Here is a 20,000-nt window from a genome sequence, read left to right on the forward strand (position 1 = left end):
ACTTATATACCCACATTGCTGCCCAAGTACCCAACACAAGTGACGCGTTAAAATCACAAACTAAATAAATACGAATAAATATTATCACCATTATGATACCAGCATGAGATGAACCCCTCCTCCTCCCCCCATCCCTAGGGAGAGGATGCTGAGGGGGTGAGATGCATCACTGCGGCCTGATCAAAGGGCAGCAGCATCATCAAAGTCAGGAACAGGTGGGGAAGGCTGTGGGCTCCCCGGGACACACACACACACACACACACACACACACACACACACACACACACACACACACACACACACACACACACACACTCACACACACACACACACACTCGTGATAGGCAGAGTTGACGGAGAGAGAAGTGGTTGAAGAGAGAAGTGGTTAGGGAGTTGTTGATAGTGAGACGCCCAATTACACTCACAGTTCAAAAATTCCCCGAAGGACTCCCAGAAACAAATGATGATGAAAAATATGTAAATATATATCGGTAAGGAAACGTAATTATCAGGAGAAACCAGTAAGCCAAAACGACCATATAGTACTGGGAACGGGGTCAGGATAAGGATTTGGGGTGGGACGGGGGGTGGAAAGGAATGGTGCCCCAACCACTTGGACGGTCGGGGATTGAACGCCGACCTGCATGAAGCGAGACCGTCCCTCTACCATCCACCCCAAGTGGTTGTATAAACCCCTTGGGCTGGTAACCTCTTCCTGACATGTTTCCGTTATGTATTTACTGTTTGTATCTGCAGAATCGAGATATTAGCTCTTGGACCCCGCCTTTCTAACTAATTTGTGTGTGTCTGCAGGATCGAGCATTGACTCTTAGATCCCGTCTAAACACCCCGTGTGTGTGTGTGTGTGTGTGTGTGTGTGTGTGTGTGTGTGTGTGTGTGTTTACTAGTTGTGTTTTTACGGGGGTTGAGCTTTGCTCTTTCGGCCCGCCTCTCAACTGTCAATCAACTGTTTACTAACTACTTTTTTTTTCCCCACACCACACACACACACCCCAGGAAGCAGCCCGTGACAGCTGACTAACTCCCAGGTACCTATTTACTGCTAGGTAACAGGGACATTCAGGGTGAAAGAAACTTTGCCCATTTGTTTCTGCCTCGTGCGGGAATCGAACCCGCGCCACAGAATTACGAGTCCTGCACGCTATCCACCAGGCTACGAGGCCCCTGTGTGTGTGTGTGTTTGTGTGTCTGCTGGATCGAGCATTGACTCTTGGATCCCGTCTAAACACCCCGTGTGTGTGTGTGTGTGTGTGTGTGTGTGTGTGTGTGTGTGTGTGTGTAAGTGAGTGTGTGTGTGTGTGGGGAAGTCATTTCCATAGCAAATCGGCCACAACACACAATCATTGTCCCTCCCGTCTCTGAGGTTATCTGGTTTGTTTCAGACTGTCGTCCGATTGGGTTGCTGTCTTAGTGATGTGTGGCTTCTCTGACGGTTGGAGGTTCTCCTGGTGGCTTGTAGCTGCTTGTGGCTTGGAGGATCTCTAAATTGCCTCGGCGACACCTGTCAAAGCCACTTTCTCTCCATATGCAGGCTAAGGCCACTGCTTCACTCAGAGCTGGTAGCGAAGCCTCAGCCTTGGGTTACCTTGCTTTCTGCTTGAAAGTTATTATTCTGTTTAATGCTCCAGGATGAGTCTAGTGCGTGTGTGTACTCGCCTAGTTGTGCTTGCGGGGGTTGAGCTTTGGCTCGTTGGTCCCGCCTCTCAACTGTGTGTGTGTGTGTGTGTGTGTGTGTGTGTGTGTGTGTGTGTGTGTGTGTGTGTGAGGGGGAAGACGCCAGGACACCACCCCGGAGGTAGAAGACAGTAGAAGGCCGCGACTTAGCGCGCGTGGGTGTCAGGAAGCCATGCATACTACACAGCTTAGCAGAGATCAAGGTCACCCCCCACCCCCACCCCTCCCCTTTCCCCACCCTCCCACAGGCATCCCATGCAGCTTCCCCATGAACCCTCCCTTTCCCCCCCCCTCCCCACCACCTCCTCCAATCCCATGCACCTCCTCTAATTAAACAATAGATTACCATCATCTTCTCTACTTAACTAATTGTCTACATTAGGGAATTGTCGTTACTCAGAGCACCCGTGGTTGGTTGATACCTGGTTGATGGGGTTCTGGGAGTTCTTCTACTCCCCAGAAGTTGTGAGAGTTTGGTCCACCAGACTGTTGCTTGCAGCGGCCCGCAGGCCCACATATCCACCGCAGCCCGGTTGGTCCTGCACTCATTGGCTGTGTGTGGCCCAGCAAACAGCATAGGCTTAGGTGGTTGATCTGTCGTGTGTGCTAAGTTACTGTGGGAGCTACTGTGAATGACCGAGTCTTTCACAGTAACTTTTTCTTATTATAAAGGTTTTTTATGACGTGTTAGAAAGTTGTTTACAGCTTGTTAGATATTTATTAGACAGATTGAAGGGGGTCAGGTGCACGGGGGTAAAATGCAGGGGGTCTGGTGCATGGGGTCAGGTGAAGGGGCAGGTGAATGGGGGTCGGGTGAAGGGGGGGTTATAGGGGGGGGGGGGGGGGAGGGGGGAGGTGACTTCCGTCCTTGATTAGTCTTATCCTGCCCGATGGCATCACGCCCGCCGGGACACTGAGCGACGGAGACAACTACCACAACCACCATTCACACCACAACCACCATTCCCACCACAACCACCATTCACACCACAACCACCATTCACACCACAACCCACAAGTAGACATTAACACACCAAAACTATATACTAGAAACAACCCAAGCAATATACACATCGGCAGAGTTTCTTTCACCTAATGCACCTGTTCACTTAGCAGTAAATAGGTACCTGGGAGTTAGACAGCTGCTACGTTAAGTGTTAAGTGTGTGTACTCACCTAAGTACACCTGTGTGTGTGTGTGTGTGTGTGTGTGTGTGTGTGTGTATGTATGTGTGTGTGTGTGTTAGAGAGAAATATATGTAGTAGATATAATAGAGGGAAAAAATAGATCGCTTAGAAAGGCGGGGCCCAGGAGCTAATAGCTCGAGTCTGCAGGCACACCGCCGCAAGAATCTACTAACACCCACATCTATCTACCCCCCAAAGGTATCTACCACCACTCATTTTAAGGGAGGGGGGGTACCTGCTACCCCTTAAAATTATGACTTTGGCAAGGCTGAGGGTCTCCGGCAGCTCTGAGTGCCTCGACATGTCTGAGGGTGTTCAGACACAACACACTCCCCCACCACTGTATAAAGCACTCATCACGTGCTCAAAGTCCTCTACTGAGGCCCTCTTGAGTCCCTTCAAGCACTGGTTGCAACAACCATTGTTCATCATCATCCTCATCATCACCATCATCCTCATCATCATCATATCATCATCAACACGAGGGTCATTGTAAACTTGTTCCTATGTGCTACCGAAGGAAACAAATCCTCCTTTGTATAACACGAACTCAATGCTGCCCATAACCTGAGATTGTCTAGAAGAGACACTGCCATTTTGAAGGCTTACCTCAGAGATCAGAGATTTTTTACCAACAACTTGGGCTGGATGGTAGAGCGACGGTCTCGCTTCATGCAAGTCGGCGTTCAATCCCCGACCGTCCAAGTGGTTGGGCACCATTCCTTCCCTCCCCCGTCCCATCCCAAATCCTTATCCTGACCCATTCCCAGTGCTATATAGTCGTAATGGTTTGGCACTTTCTCCTGATAATTCCATTCCATTTTTCTGAGCTCAAGCCTATATATATATATTTTGTATTTTTCTTACTGCTTATGGAATAGAGTTACCAAAGGAAAACAAAGTTATCCTGACCAATAGTGAGAATATATATGAAAAGATTACAAATAATATAGTTGAGGAATTTTGATAAGACAATGTACTAGGAACAAGGAGATGGACATTTTCACCAGGTGGGGGTGGTGGTAGCAGGGTGTGTCGTGGGCTGCAGAATAGAGCCATTGAAGAGTAGAGGTGTCATAGACACAATCAGAGAGCACTGTCTCAACATCAGGGTGTCCACAGCTCTTCAACACCCTCCCAGCAAGCTTTAGAAATATTCCTGGAACAAAGATGGATGTATTCAAGAGGCACTTAGATAAGTTTCTGCAAGAAGAGCCGGACCAACCAGGCTGTAGTGGATACGAGGGCCTGCGGGCCGCACCAAGCAACAGCCTGGTAGGGGCCCGAGGGCCGCTCCAAGCAACAGCCTGGTGGACCAAACTCTCACAAGTCGAGCCTGGCCTCGGGCCGGGCTTGGGAAGGAGTAGAACTCCCAGAACCCCATCAAGCAGGTATCAAGCAGGTACCAAGTTATCACAAGTCAAACCGGGCTCGGGGAGTAGAAGAACTTTGGAAACACTTTCAAGGTGTGGAGGGGGGTGTGGAGGGGGGTATGGGAGGGGGTATGGGGAGCGGGTACGGAAGGGGGTATGGGAGGGGGTATGGGGAGGGGGTATGGGGAGGGGGTATGGGGAGGGGGGTATGGGAGGGGGTATGGGAGGGGAGGCATGGGAGGGGGTTTAGTGGTGGAGGGGTAAAGCGAGGTTTAAGAGCGCGTGGCCAGAAGAGGTGTCAATCACTCTCGTAACCGCACTCACCGCACTCACATTCCCTCACTCACCGTGTCTTAAACTCTCTCCCTCATTCATCTAACAACTATCTCCTTGACTCACACTCACCCTCTCCACCTCTGACACTCCTTTACTCACCGTATCTCAAACTCTGCCTCCATCACTCACACTCATCCCCCCCTCCCCCCTCACACTCGCCTCTACACGCTGGTGAGTCGCTTAAGAGTAGTGAGGACTCCCTCGTAGGTTAAGAGGGGGGGGGGGAGGGAGGTAGTGTTAGTGCGATACTGAGCCCCATGAGAGACGAGGCTCCATGGCCGACCCTTCCCACTATGGGAAAAACCTATGGTACACACAACTATGGTGGAAGGGAAAGACTTGAGACAGACTTATGATGGGAAGGAACCAATACTGAACAAAAAAGTGGAAACCGTGGGTCACGTGTGATGATGCTGGAGGAAAAGAGAGAGAGAGAGAGAGAGAGAGAGAGAGAGAGAGAGAGAGAGAGAGAGAGAGAGAGAGAGAGAGAGAGAGAGAGAGAGCGAGAGAGAGAGGGAGGAAATATCAGCAAGAGGGTCAGGCTACCGCGGGAGCAAGAGGTGGTGAGAGTAATGTGGGAAGGGTAAAGCGAATGTGGAGGGAGGGAGGGAGGGAGGGAGGCGTGAGGGAAGGGTCTATAGAAGGAAGGTAGGACAGGAGGATACTGCGTCCCATAGTGGCTAGAACCTGAGGTCCATCATCTTACAATCCTCCCATCACCCGGGTGGAGAGAGAGAGAGAGAGAGAGAGAGAGAGAGAGAGAGAGAGAGAGAGAGAGAGAGAGAGAGAGAGAGAGAGAGAGAGAGAGAGAGAGAGAGAGAGGAGGGAGGGTAGGAGGCTGTATAACACAGAGTAGAGCAATAGATGAAGGACACCGCAGGTTGGGAGAGTGAGTGCGGTATGTACGGCGCTAGTTCGTTCCTTCGGTCATTCATGCGTGTGTACGCTGGCATCTGAGTGTGTGTGTGTGTGTGTGTGTGTGCGTTCGCGCGTGTGCAGGGGGTAGTGGGGAGTGGGGGAAATTGACGTGGAGATGATATCTAGACTGATACCTTTAGCTATGAGATCTGCCTTGGCAGTCATAAATACTATGGTAACATGATAACGTTCCCAAACGCCTCCACCCCACTAACAGCCCAACCCTCCCTACCTCTCTCTCTTTCTCTCTCTCTCTCTCTCCACTAGCATTATCTCATCTTCCCTTCCTCCCCTATACACACAATCTGTATCTCAGCATCTCCGTTCTCCTAACCCTTTCTTTACCCTCGGCTCCTGTAACCAACATCCGGTAGCCTTGATGCCGGGGGCCCCCACACCGGACTCTGGCCCACCGTAGAGGGCTCTCCTTCCTCTTATAACTGAGAGACATATCCGAAAATCTGCATATCGGTCACCGGTGTGATGAGGTGCTGGCGGACCGTTCCCACACCGGCGGTCTTCGGTCGCTCATCGCGTTCTCTCGGTCGGCTTCACCAGGGTCGCGCTCCTCTCTTTGGTCGCACGTGGTGTATCACCTGTTCTTGGTCCCAAGTGGTGAATGTATCAGCTGTTCTTGGTCCCAAGTGATGTTTGGATCACCTGTTCTTGGTCCTAAGTGGTGTCTGGGTCATCTGTTCTTGGTCCCAAGTGGTGTCTGGATCACCTGTTCTTGGTCCCAAGTGGTGTCTGGGTCATCTGTTCTTGGTCCCAAGTGGTGTCTGGATCACCTGTTCTTGGTCCCAAGTGGTGTCTGGGTCATCTGTTCTTGGTCCCAAGTGGTGTCTGGATCACCTGTTCTTGGTCCCAAGTGGTGTCTGGATCACCTGTTCTTGGTCCCAAGTGGTGTCTGGATCACCTGTTCTTGGTCCCAAGTGGTGTCTGGGTCATCTGTTCTTGGTCCCAAGTGGTGTCTGGATCACCTGTTCTTGGTCCCATGTGGTGTCTGGATCACCTGTTCTTGGACACCTCCAATACACCACCAGACACCATAATACCTTATACACCACAGGACACCATACTTTGTATGGTGTATCGTGAGGGCAGAAGAAACAGGAGATATGAGCACAACATTCAAGATACCGAGGGGGTAATAGAAGATATCCCGGAACAAATATTATATTGTCGGAATAATCCTGGACATCTTCAAGAGAAAACTGGAAAGTTTTCTTCAAGAATTGCCGGACCAACTGGACTCTGGTGGATATGTGGGTATCCACATATCCATTTAGATATGTGGATATCCACATATCCATTTAGATATGTGGATAACAATAGCCTCTTTAGGTTGAAAGTATGAAAAGAGGGCATAAGTGGAGGCTGGAAACACATAATGAGTCGAAGAAATGGTAGGAAATACTCTTGACCAGACCACACACTAGAAAATGAAGGGACGACGACATTTCGGTCCGTCCTGGACCATTCTCAAGTCGATTGAAGGAAATACTCGTACCCTCGTACGGGCGGTCAACAAGTGGAATGCACTGAAAGAAGTCGTGGAAGCCACCTCCATCCACAACTTCAAGGACGGGTTCGACAAAGATTCTGGACCCGGATTCACATAGCAGTTACGCAAGCTCTTACGAACGTGTACATCTTTCCTCAATCTTTGACAGCTTTGGTTACATTTATTAAACAGTTTATAAGCATGAGAACGTCTCAATCAACTGTTGTTATTGTTATAAACAGCCTCCTGGTGCTTCGGAGCTCATTAGCTGTTTAATAATTGTAAACAAAGCCGCCAAAGATTGAGGAAAGATGTACAGGTTCGTAAGTGCTTGCGTAACTGCTTCGTGAATCTGGCCACTGAACCTTAGACTAGTTGAACTACACCGCAACCGGTACAACAACGCTAGTAGGCGGGGCATCAAGAGCTAGACCTCACTGCTTCACGCTGGTGGCTGAGTGGACAGCACGCTGGATACGTAGTCCTGTGCACCGGGGCTCAATTCTCGGCGCCGGCGGAAACAGATAGGCAGAGTTTCTTTATACCCTGATGCCCATATGATACCTAGCAGTAAATAGGTACCTGGGAGTTAGACAGCTGTCACGGGCTGCTTCCTGGGGACGTGTGTGTGTGTGGAGGGGGGGGGTGAGGGGAATAAAAATTCGTTAGTTAGTAGTTAGTAACAGTTGATTGACAGTTGAGAGGCGGGTCGAAAGAGCAGAACTCAACCCCCGCAAGCACAACTAGGTGAATACTGATAGGTGAGCAGGAGACACCATACACCCGGGACACCACAAGACACCACCGCAAGACACCATCCCAAGACGACCACCTAACCACCAGTCCTACCCATCTTCCTAGCCCCCCCCCATCCCCAGCAGTCCTGGTGGCGGCGGCGGACGAGCCGTCCAGAGCGACAAAACGACTTCGCTAAAATGCTTACGTCTTGGGAGGAGGAGAGGGGAGTGGGGGATGGGAGGAGGAGAGGGGAGTGGGGGATGGGAGGAGGAGAGGGGAGTGGGGGATGGGAGCTCTCGCTCAGCTTGCTTCCCCCCTCTTCCCTAGCCTCCATTCCATGGATCCACATGTGGATAGCTCCCCAGGGACGAGGGGAAGAGGGATCTGTATAAAGATGCTCCCCTTTAGGGGAGGCTCCTTACGCCAAGGAGGCCTGGTCGACGACCGGGCCGCGGGGACGCTAAGCCCCGGAAGCACATCAAGGTAACCTCAAGGTTTACCGCTTTTTTCACAACTGGAGATGAGGAGACGAACGGAAGCTGTAATTCCTGGAATGTTGGAACATTGATTGTTTATGTTAACGAGTCATATGAGGTAAAGTCAGTGTAGGATGTACTATAAGGCTTCTGGGAGGACTGCGAGCCCTCTGGGAGGAAACCAGATTCTCCATAAGGACTCTGAAACTAGCAGAAGGACTCCTTGGCTGACAAAAGGACTCTGAGACGGGCATGAAGGGGTGGCGGTTCAGCGTCCATAAAACCTCTTCCTTCTGGGTAATAACCCTGAAGATCATCACTTCCCTCTTCACCTGGCAGTTATAAAGTACCTCCACATAACCCCCCCCCCCTCTAAATCCTTGTTGTACTCCCCCCCTCCTCCTCCATCCTTACAGCCTCCTCCTCCTTACAGTCTCCCCCCCTCCATCCCTCCAGCCTCTTCCTCCTTACAGCCTCCTCCTCCTTACAGCCTCCTCCTTCCTTACAGCCTCCTCCTCCTTACAGTCTCCTCCTCCTTACAGTCTCCCCCCCCTCCATCCCTCCAGCCTCCTCCTCCTTACAGTCTCCCCCCCCCCTCCATCCCTCCAGCCTCTTCCTCCTTACAGCCTCCTCCTCCTTACAGCCTCCTCCTCCTTACAGCCTCCTCCTCCTTACAGCCTCCTCCTCCTTACATCTCCTTCATACTACTTCATCTCCTTCATTTCTGCGAGAAACGCTGCGCGTACTAGTGGCTTTACAAGATTGTAATTACCATATTATGTATCCTCACAATCCCAATGTACCTTCTTGTATATATATAAATAAATAAATACTTATAACTATATGTTCAGAATACACTATTTGGCTTCCATATCCATATATTTATCTCTTTTTTTCCTCTATCTCCTTTTACTCACACATTTTTTTCCCTGTTTTGTTATACTCGTCTATTTTTTTTCACCATCTTATATCCACTTCTTTTTTTTCTGTTATTTTTTATCCATGTGTTTATTCCTCCTATCTCCTTATGCCTTCCTTTTCACCATACCTTCATGTTAACCTCTTTCATTTCTTATCTATTCGTACCCATTTCTTAACTACTCGTACCCATTTCTTAACTACTCGTACCCATTTCTTAACTACTCGTACCCATTTCTTAACTACTCGTACCCATTTCTTAACTACTCGTACCCATTTATTCAGCACATCGCCTGTCCTTCTCTTCACTTTCATTCTTTCTCTTATTCTCTTCCTGCAATTCCGATTTCTCGCTATTTCCTCTCCTCACTCTCCTCATCCCTTCACCACCCTTCCAACCATGAAGGAAATCCCATAAACACCTCAATGATTAAGTTCGACCCAAGTCCCCCCAGTGCCTGTTCCATCCTCTCCTAGTCTCTATCCCCCCTGGTCTTGCTGTCTCCGCCACTTCTCCTAGTCTCTATCCCTAGTGTTACTTTCTCCTCTTCTGTTCCTTACTCTCATCCCTCCCGCCTTCACTCAAAACATTGTCCTCTTACCCTGCTCTTCACCTGCACACATCCCTCTTCACTATCGCTTGCACTCTCCATCCTCTTCGTAATCTATGCCTCATCATCCTGGGAGGCTCTTTCATCTTCCTTGTCTCCGCTCCTCCTATCTACCCTGTACATTCATTTTCCTTTTTTTTTCCCTTTCTCCATCGTGGCGCACCTCCTTGCCCCGTCCCCCTCTCTCCCCCCCCTAACCTTCTTCTCCAAGCCCAACCTCAGTACTGCCTCCCCTCCCAAGCCCAACCTCAGTACCTCCCCCCCCAAGCCCAACCCCTCTTCCTTAAATATTTTACCAGTCTACCTTCCTCGTGAACCAACCAGCCCACGTGGCCATAGGGAACGTCAGTCTACCCCCACCCCCCCCCCCCACATACTTCCACCACAGCCCTCTGGATCAGCCCACGTGGTAATGAAACCTCCAACCCTCTTCCCCCACCCCACACCACTCCTTTTCCTCCAGGGGCTGGACTAGCTCACTTGGCCATGAAACCTCCTTTCCTTGTCTGAATTGTCCCCCCCTCCTCCCTCCTTGTCTTATCCATGGGGCCTTGATCCCCTCCCCCTCACCGTGGCCACAGAACACCCCCCCCCCTCACCGTGGCCACAGAACACCCCCCCTCACCGTGATCACAGAACACCCCCCCTCACCGTGGTCACAGAACACCCCCCTCACCGTGGTCACAGAACACCCCCCCTCACCGTGGCCACAGAATACCCCCCCCTCACCGTGGTCACAGAACACCCCCCCTCACCGTGGTCACAGAACACCCCCCCTCTCACCGTGGTCACAGAACACCCCCCCTCACCGTGGTCACAGAACACCCCCCCCCTCACCGTGGTCACAGAACACCCCCCCCCCTCACCGTGGTCACAGAACACCCCCCCCCCCCCCCACCTATTCTCACGTTTGGCTAATAAACATCGACTACCGAAAAGTCCGTTTTCTAACTGAACAATTTATTTAGAACACTAACTTGGAAAAAAATGGGATCTGAAAATGGGAAATGTTATAGGGGGGGTTCCATGGGAAATGATAATAAATATTAAGGCTAACCTAACAGAGAGATAGGTTAGACCTTTGTTAGGTTAAGCACGATTTTTATTTTCGCTCCCCCCCCCCCCCATCCCCTCCAGTCTTGGGCTGGACGGTAGAGCGACGGTCTCGCTACATGCAAGTCGGCGTTCAATCCCCCATACGTCCAAGTGGTTGGGCACCATTCCTCCCCCCCCCCCCCCCCCCCCCGTCCTCATCCCTATCCCTTCCAAGTGCTATATAGTCCTCATGGCTTTGCGCTTTCTCCTCATAATTCCCTCCCCGCTTCGAAAAAAAAAAATCAGATTTCAGATTCCCAATTTTTTTTCTTTTTGCATGTTTTCCCAACACAATGTTTAGTCACGCAACGTCTTCTTAAAGCTGTACACACAGGTCCAGTTGTTGCCTGCCCTTCAGAACCACCCCAAGTGGTCATCATTGATGGTTCCCTCCCGTGGTCTCAGACCTTCCCCCAGGTGGAAATGGAAAGCTGTACCCTTCTTCCATTCCACTTGGACGAGCCCAGGTGGCTATGATACCCTCTACCCCCCCCTTCCCTGGACGAGCCCAGGTGGCTATGATACCCTCTACCCCCCCCCCCTTCCCTGGACGAGCCCAGGTGGCTATGATACCCTCTACCCCCCCCCTTCCCTGGACGAGCCCAGGTGGCTATGATACCCTCTACCCCCCCCCCTTCCCTGGACGAGCCAAGGTGGGCCCCTGATAGCTGCACCTCAAGTTCAAGTATGTTTATTGAGACAAGAAAAAATACATCTCAAAGGGATAGAGTAGCTTAGGCTATTTCTACCCCACTAGCTGCACCTCTTCTCTCTCCCCCACCTCGTTCTCTCGAACTGTTATTATGTATAAAATCCAGCCTCCTAACCTAGCCTAACCAGAAACTTGCTAGCCTAAGCAGCCCCATCTAATTTCTCACTCCAATATGCATAGAAAACGTGTATAATTTGTCGGCCATTATCTTTCATAGCAATATTCATTTGTAAAGTTGTATACCTTAACGTACAAAACCTGACCTATTACATGAGAGGACGAGTTGCTCTTCCATATTATATATATATATATATATATATATATATATATATACATATATACATATATATATATATATATATATATATATATATATACATATATATATATATACATATATATATATATACATATATATATATACATATATATATATACATATATATATATATATGTGTATATATATATACACATGTGTATATATATATATATATATATATATATATATATATATATATATATATATATATAATATGATTATATAGTAGAATAGCGTTCCTGTGACCCAAAATCAGGCAGTTATGGCGACAAAATCGGGTTACTTTGGCCCCCACAAATCGGGTTGCTGGAACCTAAAATCACGTGACTGCGACCCAAACACAGTACCGAACACTTCAACGAAAATCAAAATCTAAAAACATGCACAGCAGAGAAATGAGAAACGCAACCTTCAGAGCTAATCAATGTTAGCACAGTGGCACCAGATAAGAGAGAGAGCGAGAGATTTCCTCTCCGAATTCTCCCTAGCTCACGTTGCAGGAAATGACGTCACACATGTAAACAAACAATAAAATGACGTCACACACACGTAAACAAACAATAAAATGACGTCACACACGTAAACAAACAATAGAATGACGTCACACATGTAAACAAACAATAAAATGACATCACACACACGTAAACAAACAATAAAATGACGTAACATGAATGACAGATCCATTACCATGGCGTAACTTTCCTGGAGTATACACCTATACCTGGATTGTACCTGGAGCGAGTTCTGGGAGTTCTTCTACTCCCCCAAGCCCGGCAAGGGCTTCCCTTGCGATAACATGATCCAGTAGACTGTTGCTCCCAGCGGCCCAATGCCCACATACCCATTACAATCTAGTTGATCCGTCGCCTTTTTCTAGGATCGTGTCTAATCTTATTCTTTAAGAAGTCCAATTTTTGTTCCAGCAATATTTGTTGTACTTGTCGAGAGGGTATTGAATGACGTAACCAAAAAATACAATACACGAATACAAGACTTAAAAAAAACTGCAGCAACTTAACACCCGGTTTGCAAAAACACACAAATATTGCAAGACAATATTACCACACAAATACAAAACAAAAAAATTGCAAAAGTCTTCAACATCACAAAAACACGTCAGTATCACATAAAAATTACAAACCCAAGATAAAACAAAAAAATTTCAAATTGACAAACACGTAGCAACAAGACCACCATAAAACAGATAAAACACACACAACCAAACGTAAAAAAGACACACACACCAGACCACAAACCCACAGCGCCAAACAATACATGAAATACAAAATACAAGAATGATACAGCAAACATGGCCACAGAACTGACTAAAGGTCACATGTCCTGTCTCCCGCGGGAGGCTGAAGACTACATAAAACCCACTGGAGGAACAGCAGGTCAAAACACCATGTTTCAAGTCAAAACAATGCGATCCGAAGGCATGATATGCTTGTTAAAAAAAAACAGTGTTTTGAGGTTGAGTGCAAATCAGGGGGGCCACTCTAGAGGGAGTGAGTGCAAGTTAGGGGGGCCACTCTTGAGGGAGGGAGTGCAAGTCAGGGTTACTGTTGAGGGAGTGAGTGCAAGTCAGGGTCACTCTTGAGGGAGTGCAAGTCAGGGGGATCACTCTTGAGGGAGTGAGTACATGTCAAGGCCACTCTTGAGGGAGTGAGTACATGTCAAGGCCACTCTTGAGGGAGTGAGTGCATGTCAAGGCCACTCTTGAGGGAGTGAGTGCAAGTCAGGGGACCACTCTTGAGGGAGTGAGTACATGTCAAGGCCACTCTTGAGCGAGTGAGTGCATGTCAGGGTCACTCTTGAGGGAGTGATGAGTGCAAGTGAGTACGACCAACCCAGAGTGCCATTAGCGTGCCTTACATGGCCAACACATCCTGCCAACCGCCAAAGTCTGGTGACGCGGCTAAAATTTACCTTCTAAATCTAAATCTAATTTAAATAGTCCATAATTATAATGATGACATGTTAATTTATCATTACGACTTTTTCTTACGTAAAACAGAACTCTAATTGTATGTAAACCAACTCAAATTTAAATGAATAAAACATATATAAATAACATTTTTGAATTTGAAGTTATTCCTCCACGTGAAAGCCGCAACTGATCGCAGGGTCTACCAATCTCTCACGCAATTCAACCCTCCAATCACGTGCTAGCTTAACCGAGAAAGGAGAAAATGTACTCCTGGACTTCCAATCACAACGCAGGTATCAGAAGTCTCCACTGATTCGCCCATCGCGTGAAGGAACTGGATGTCTTTGGATTGGTCCAACACCTACCGTCCGTCACCCCTGTCCTTCGCGAGGCCTTGTCCGCCTCACTCACCAACAGACATGGAACTGACACTAAAGTCCCAGCGTCTCGCCTTATCCGGATAAAGGCGACAATGACAGGAAGTACAGGAAACTCTCTTAAGGTTAAGGTTCAGGTGAAGGCTTTGGCGCGCTGCACCCATATTAGCTTATACAAGTGTAGAGTAGAGGCTACACTAGTGTCTACACCTGTGGCTACACCTGCAGCAGCAAAGACCAACATTGTCCACTCACGGCCACTCTGATACAAGAGAGAGGTGAGTGGACATCATCCATCTACCTGGACGTTTCATCCAGGTAGAGTACCCTTTCTACCTGGATGAAACGAGCGGCCAGGTATTGTGTGAGTGGGCGCGACGTGTAGGGCAGGCGAGGGCTTCAACTTACAAGGGGAAATCAACACCCGCTTCCCCTTGCCGGACAAGTTAAGCGCTTGTTTTAAGTGCCTTGCTTTAGAGACGTTCAGTACCCTCTCTACCATAACCTTGCTGACCGCTCCCTCGCGAAGAAGGGGTGATTAGGAGGAGGGATGGGATGCTACCTACCCTGTGGAGGTTCCGAGCCCAACCAGGCTGTTGGACGCGGTTGATCACAGCCTGACAAATGAATCACAGCCTGGTTGATCAGGTATCCTTTGGAGGTGTTTATCGAGTTCTCTCTTGAACACTGCGAGGGGTCGGCCAGTTAAGCCCGGTATGTTATGCCCCTTATGTGTAGTGGAAGCGTGTTGAACAGTCTCGGGCCTCTGATGTTGATAGTTCTCTCTCAGAGTACCTGTTGCACCTCTGCTCTTCAATAAGGCTGTTTTTGCACATCCTGCCGTGCCTCCTGGTTTCATGTGATGTTATTTCCGTGTGCAGATTTGGAGCCAGCCCCTCTAATGGGCGAAGAGTGAGGAAAGGAGAGGAGGATGAGGTGGGAGGAGACACAAGGGCAAGAAGAAGGAGGGAAAGTGTGAAAAGGAGTGAAGAGTCAGGAGATAAAAGATGAGAATAGGTGTAAAGGAGGAAAGGGAGCATGCAGGAGAGACAGAGCCGCGTGACGTCACAACAACAATCTTGCCGCTTCTTCCTTCACTGCCCCCTCCCCCCCCCTTTCACCACCCCCCTACAAGCTCCCACTACCCCCATCCTCACTCAAAATTACCCCCCCCCCCCTCCCACACCCTCGTCCCCACTCCTCTATCCCCCCCCCCTTTCCCCTACACATCCTCCTACCCACACCTACCCCCTCAACCCCCGGCAAGTCAGCTCGTTAGCATCAATGAACAACAATTAAATTCCCAGTCGCTGTATCGGAGACTATAGTGTGTGCCCGTGACAACCTCTCACCTCAGTCATACCACCGGGGGGCACCTCTGCTATACCTTTAATGCCGTTGACAATGCTCATTCGCACCTTCAGCAACATTGGGTGAGTCACGGTGGATTATAGACACTGCCAGATACCGAGGTATCCTGGCAGTGTCAGATACCGAGGTATGCTGATACTGCCAGATATCGAGGTATGCTGGCAGTGTCAGATATCGAGGTATGCTGACAGTACCAGATATCGAGGAATCCTCACAAACACACCTAATAATGATGATATCTTATCTCGGATCATCAGAAGTCTTATCAGTAATTAGCGACAAACTCGATCAAACCAGTAGTGACAAATCACCAAAAATGCTCCCTCTCTCTCTCTCTCTCTCCTACACACAACACGCACGCACGCACACACACACACACACACACACACACACACACACACATATACATCAACACGCACGCAAACAAGCACAAACGTGCTGTCCATCAAGAATAACACGGTTGAGACAAACTCCCAACACAGCTCAAGAAGCAGGGAAGCACAACAAGGCGAGTACAATCAACTTCCCCAGTTGACTGACAGTCGAGAGGCGGGACCAAAGTGCCAAACCCCCGCAAGCACAACTAGGTGAGTATTCACACACACACGCGCGGGAGCTACGAGTCGAGGCCCCATGGCCCCCCCCCCCCAAGCACAAGTAGGTAACCACACACACACACACACACACACACACACACACACACACACACACACACACACACACACACACACACACAACTAACTGGTCGAGTACCTACCAGACTTTCGCTTGATAGTGTTGTTGTTAGTGATGGTGACACTCTTGCTCTTCTTGATACGCAGTGACCGCCGCATCGACCGCACAAAGTTGTCACCGTACTTCATCTTGCTGATGTACGTACTACACCGTACCTCACGAATATGGACGCCGGTACGACACGCACACGGTCACGCCCCCTCCTTCTCCTACCACACGCACAAGGTCACCGGAAACACGCCGTAGCAAACTGCTCTCAACACTTCCTCAAGACATCAGAGCAAATGTCACGAGGCCTCTCCAACAAGCTCATCTAAGTTACTTCACCGCAGACTAAGAGGTCGGTCCAGTAACTGCCAGGGGGGAAGGCGACGGTATTTACAATTTCCCAAACGGTTTCACAGGACTAGAAAGACACTTTGCACACTGGTACAACAGAGACACTGACATCCACCGTAAGCGGTGTGTGTATGTGTGTGGATGGTGTTGACTAGAGGATCACGGATAGGTTCGTATGGGCGTGGGCGTGGATAGGCGTCCAGATGCACGCCCCCCGTGACGAATGTCTCCCCTGCTGGCACTGACTAGAATAAGAGTGTGAAGCGTGCTGTAGGTGTCACATGGGAGACAGAAGCAGCTTCCCTCTCTTTAGATCTTCCTTCGACCTCCGTCCATCTGCTTGCAAGAACGAGTCACAAATGTCTTGGAGGCGTTGTGTGGGAGGCGACACATGGGTACCCCAGCGGGTGGGTCATTAACACTCGGCGCACACGGGTATACCCATCATCGGACAGGTAATTGGGTGGGTCGCGAGAGCGGCGTGTAAATAGGGCCGTGAATGGTCATGGCTGGTGGCGGGATATCCGAGAGCGGAGTGAAGCGCGTGCGTCCGCTACCGCTGACAGCCGTCGACTGGAGCTGCTACCCTCACCCAAGCCTTATCCAGCCTCCAGCCCGTACCTCTGAACGCACTCACGCTCGCACGCGCTCACGGCCACTCCTCCGCACTTAACGCGACTTTCCGAAACACTCGAGTTCTGAACACTTAGCGCGACTCTGGGCAACAGGAGAGCACTTCAGGCTTGGACACGAACAAGTAGTCTACGTATATACTGAAATTTCAGAACTCTGAATCATTCATTTTTTCAAACACACACACACACACACATACGTGTGTGTGGGTGAAGGGCTCCTGGTGGCTGAATGGACAGCACTCAGGGCTCGTAATCCTGGGGATCGGGGTTCGATCCCCGACGATGGCGAAAAACAAATGGGTAGAGTTTCTTTCACCCTTGATGCTTCTGTTACTAGCAGTAAATAGGTACCTGGGAGTTAGACAGCTGTTACGGGCTGCTTCCTGTGTGTGTGTGTGTGTGTGTGTGTGTGTGTGTGTGTGTGTGTGTGTGTGTGTGTGTGTGTGTGTGTGTGTGTGTGTGTAAAATAAATGATCGTTGATTGATTGACAGTTGAGAGGCGGGCCGAAAGATCAGAGCTCAACCCCCGCAACCACAACTAGGTGAATACATGATCACCACACATGATCACCACATACAAAATTCCGAAGGCAAATACAGACATTATTTATCACAGGTGATAATCGCACAAGGGAACACAGCTGGAAACTGACTACCAAATGAGCCACAGGAAGATTCCCCCTCATCTTTATTCTCTCCTCTCTTGTCCCTTCCTCATTTCGTATGTCAGTTATGTTCTATCAAGGACGGAAGGACGTACACACACACACACACACACACACACACACACACACACACACACACACACACACACACACACACACACACACACACACACACACACACACCTGTTGATTGACGGTTGAGAGGCGGGACCAAAGAGCCAGAGCTCAACCCCCGCAACACAACTAGGTGAGTACAACTAGTTGAGTACACAGGAGCCTAGCGGACAGCACGCTGGGCACGTGATCCGGTGGTCCCGGGTTCGATCCCGGACCCCGGTGAGAAACGATGGGGAAGAGTTTCTTTCACTTGTTACCTAGCAGTAAGTAGGTACCTGGGAGTTAGACAGCTGTAACGGGATGCTTCTCGTGTGTGTACTCACCTAATTGTGTCTGCAGGATCGAGCATTGACTCTTGGATCCCGCCTTTCGAGCATCGGTTGTTTACAGCAATGACTATGGTCCTATTTCCCTATCATACCTAGTTTTAAAATAATGAATAGTATTTGCTTCCACAACCTGTTCCTTAAGTGCATTCCATTTTCCCACTACTCTCACGCTAAAAGAAAACTTCCTAATATGTGTGTGTGAAAATAAATAACAAATTAGTTAGTAGTTAGTAACAGTTGATTGACAGTTGAGAGGCGGGCCGAAAGAGCAGAGCTCAACCCTCGCAAGCACAAGTAGGTGAGTACACACACACACACGCTATCATTTATCAGCAAGGTTCATAGGCTAATCATTTTTAGCCAGGAAGATAACCAGGAGATATTTTGATAACCAGCCATCATCCGGAGGAAGGAACTCTGCGAGGTCGTCACTGAAGGCCTCGTGTTTATCTGAGAGAGAGAGAGAGAGAGAGAGAGAGAGAGAGAGAGAGAGAGAGAGAGAGAGAGAGAGAGAGAGAGAGAGAGAGAGAGAGAGAGAGAGAGAGAGAGAGAGGGAGAGAAACAGAGAGAGAAACAGAGAGAGACAGACAGACAGAGACACAGACAGAAACAGAAAGGAAACCCTTACCATGCCCCGGATCTTCAGGTAATTTCCATTCATTGGTACTAATCCGCGAAGAGGTCTTTTCACTCTGTGTTTGGAGAGGAAGTGATCAATGCTCCCCTCAGAGTGGCTCACTGACTTGATCCCCCAACAGACGAGAGAGACGGAGGAGCAATACCACAGGAAGAGTGCCACCACAAGACTTAGAAAGGTACAGTCACGATACCAGGCTGTATCGTGGCGCATACAATAGAGCCACACACGGGTACAAATTGGCGCACAGGTACAAAATGACACAAAGGTACAAATAAGCGTAAAGGTACAAATTGTCGCAGATGTAAAATAGACGCATAGGTACAAATTGGGCCACAGGTACAAAAAGCGTTTAGGCACAAAAGAACACTATTTTCTTTTTTTAATAGACGGTAACGAGCCCCGAGGCTCCTGCCCACTCAAGCCTGGATAAGGATCACTGCAAGGACGACACATGTGTGATCCGGGGGATAGAGGAAGGGGGGGAGGAGAGACTCGCATGTGGAACACGTTTCCCTCAATACACAGATGCGCGGAACATGTGAGTCAACAGACATATATCCTGGCCGCCAGCAGTTGGCGCCACAGTCATGCAGTTAGTAGCTAATAATATGATTTAAACTTTGTCCTTCCATTATCTTCCATGTATATATATTATTTAATCTCTCGTCTCGTTTCCAGAGAGCACGTGTTGAGAGGTTTGAGACGGTCGTAATAATTTAGGTGCTTTATCGTATCTCTGTGTGCCGGATATGGCCTTGTGTTTCTTCCCTCTCTATTTCAGCTCCTGCTCTGAAGGGGGAAGTGAGTATCCAGGTGTACTGCTGGACGAGTAACAAAAATTGTTCCAATCTAAATAATTCTCTAGCTTGTGATTGGTTATTTCCAGGATAAACATTATCGCTTGCTGTTCCCCATCTTGGCAGGTTGAAGTCTCCAAGGGAGATAATATCTAGTGTAGTTGGTAAGTTTAGTAGCGCCTG

The 20,000-nt window shown here is 49.0% G+C and overlaps 1 protein-coding gene across 3 annotated transcripts in view; it reads right to left on the bottom strand.

Moving 5' to 3' along the window:
* The window catches only part of CenG1A (Centaurin gamma 1A), a 491,255-nt gene that overhangs the window by 119,504 nt on the left and 351,751 nt on the right, over nucleotides 1-20,000 (bottom strand). Inside the window, exon 1 of one of the 3 annotated variants that reach the window (XM_069328240.1) lies at nucleotides 16,318-17,204. The exons of the other annotated variants lie outside the window; for them this stretch is intronic. Within the exon in view, the coding sequence (XP_069184341.1) occupies nucleotides 16,318-16,423 (106 nt within the window). The 5' untranslated portion in view covers nucleotides 16,424-17,204. Of the gene's footprint in view, nucleotides 1-16,317; nucleotides 17,205-20,000 lie in introns of those variants that run through there. 3 annotated transcript variants of the gene reach the window in all.

The sequence above is a fragment of the Procambarus clarkii genome, chromosome 21 (genome assembly GCF_040958095.1).
Source record: "Procambarus clarkii isolate CNS0578487 chromosome 21, FALCON_Pclarkii_2.0, whole genome shotgun sequence".
Taxonomy (NCBI): Eukaryota; Metazoa; Arthropoda; class Malacostraca; order Decapoda; family Cambaridae; genus Procambarus; species Procambarus clarkii.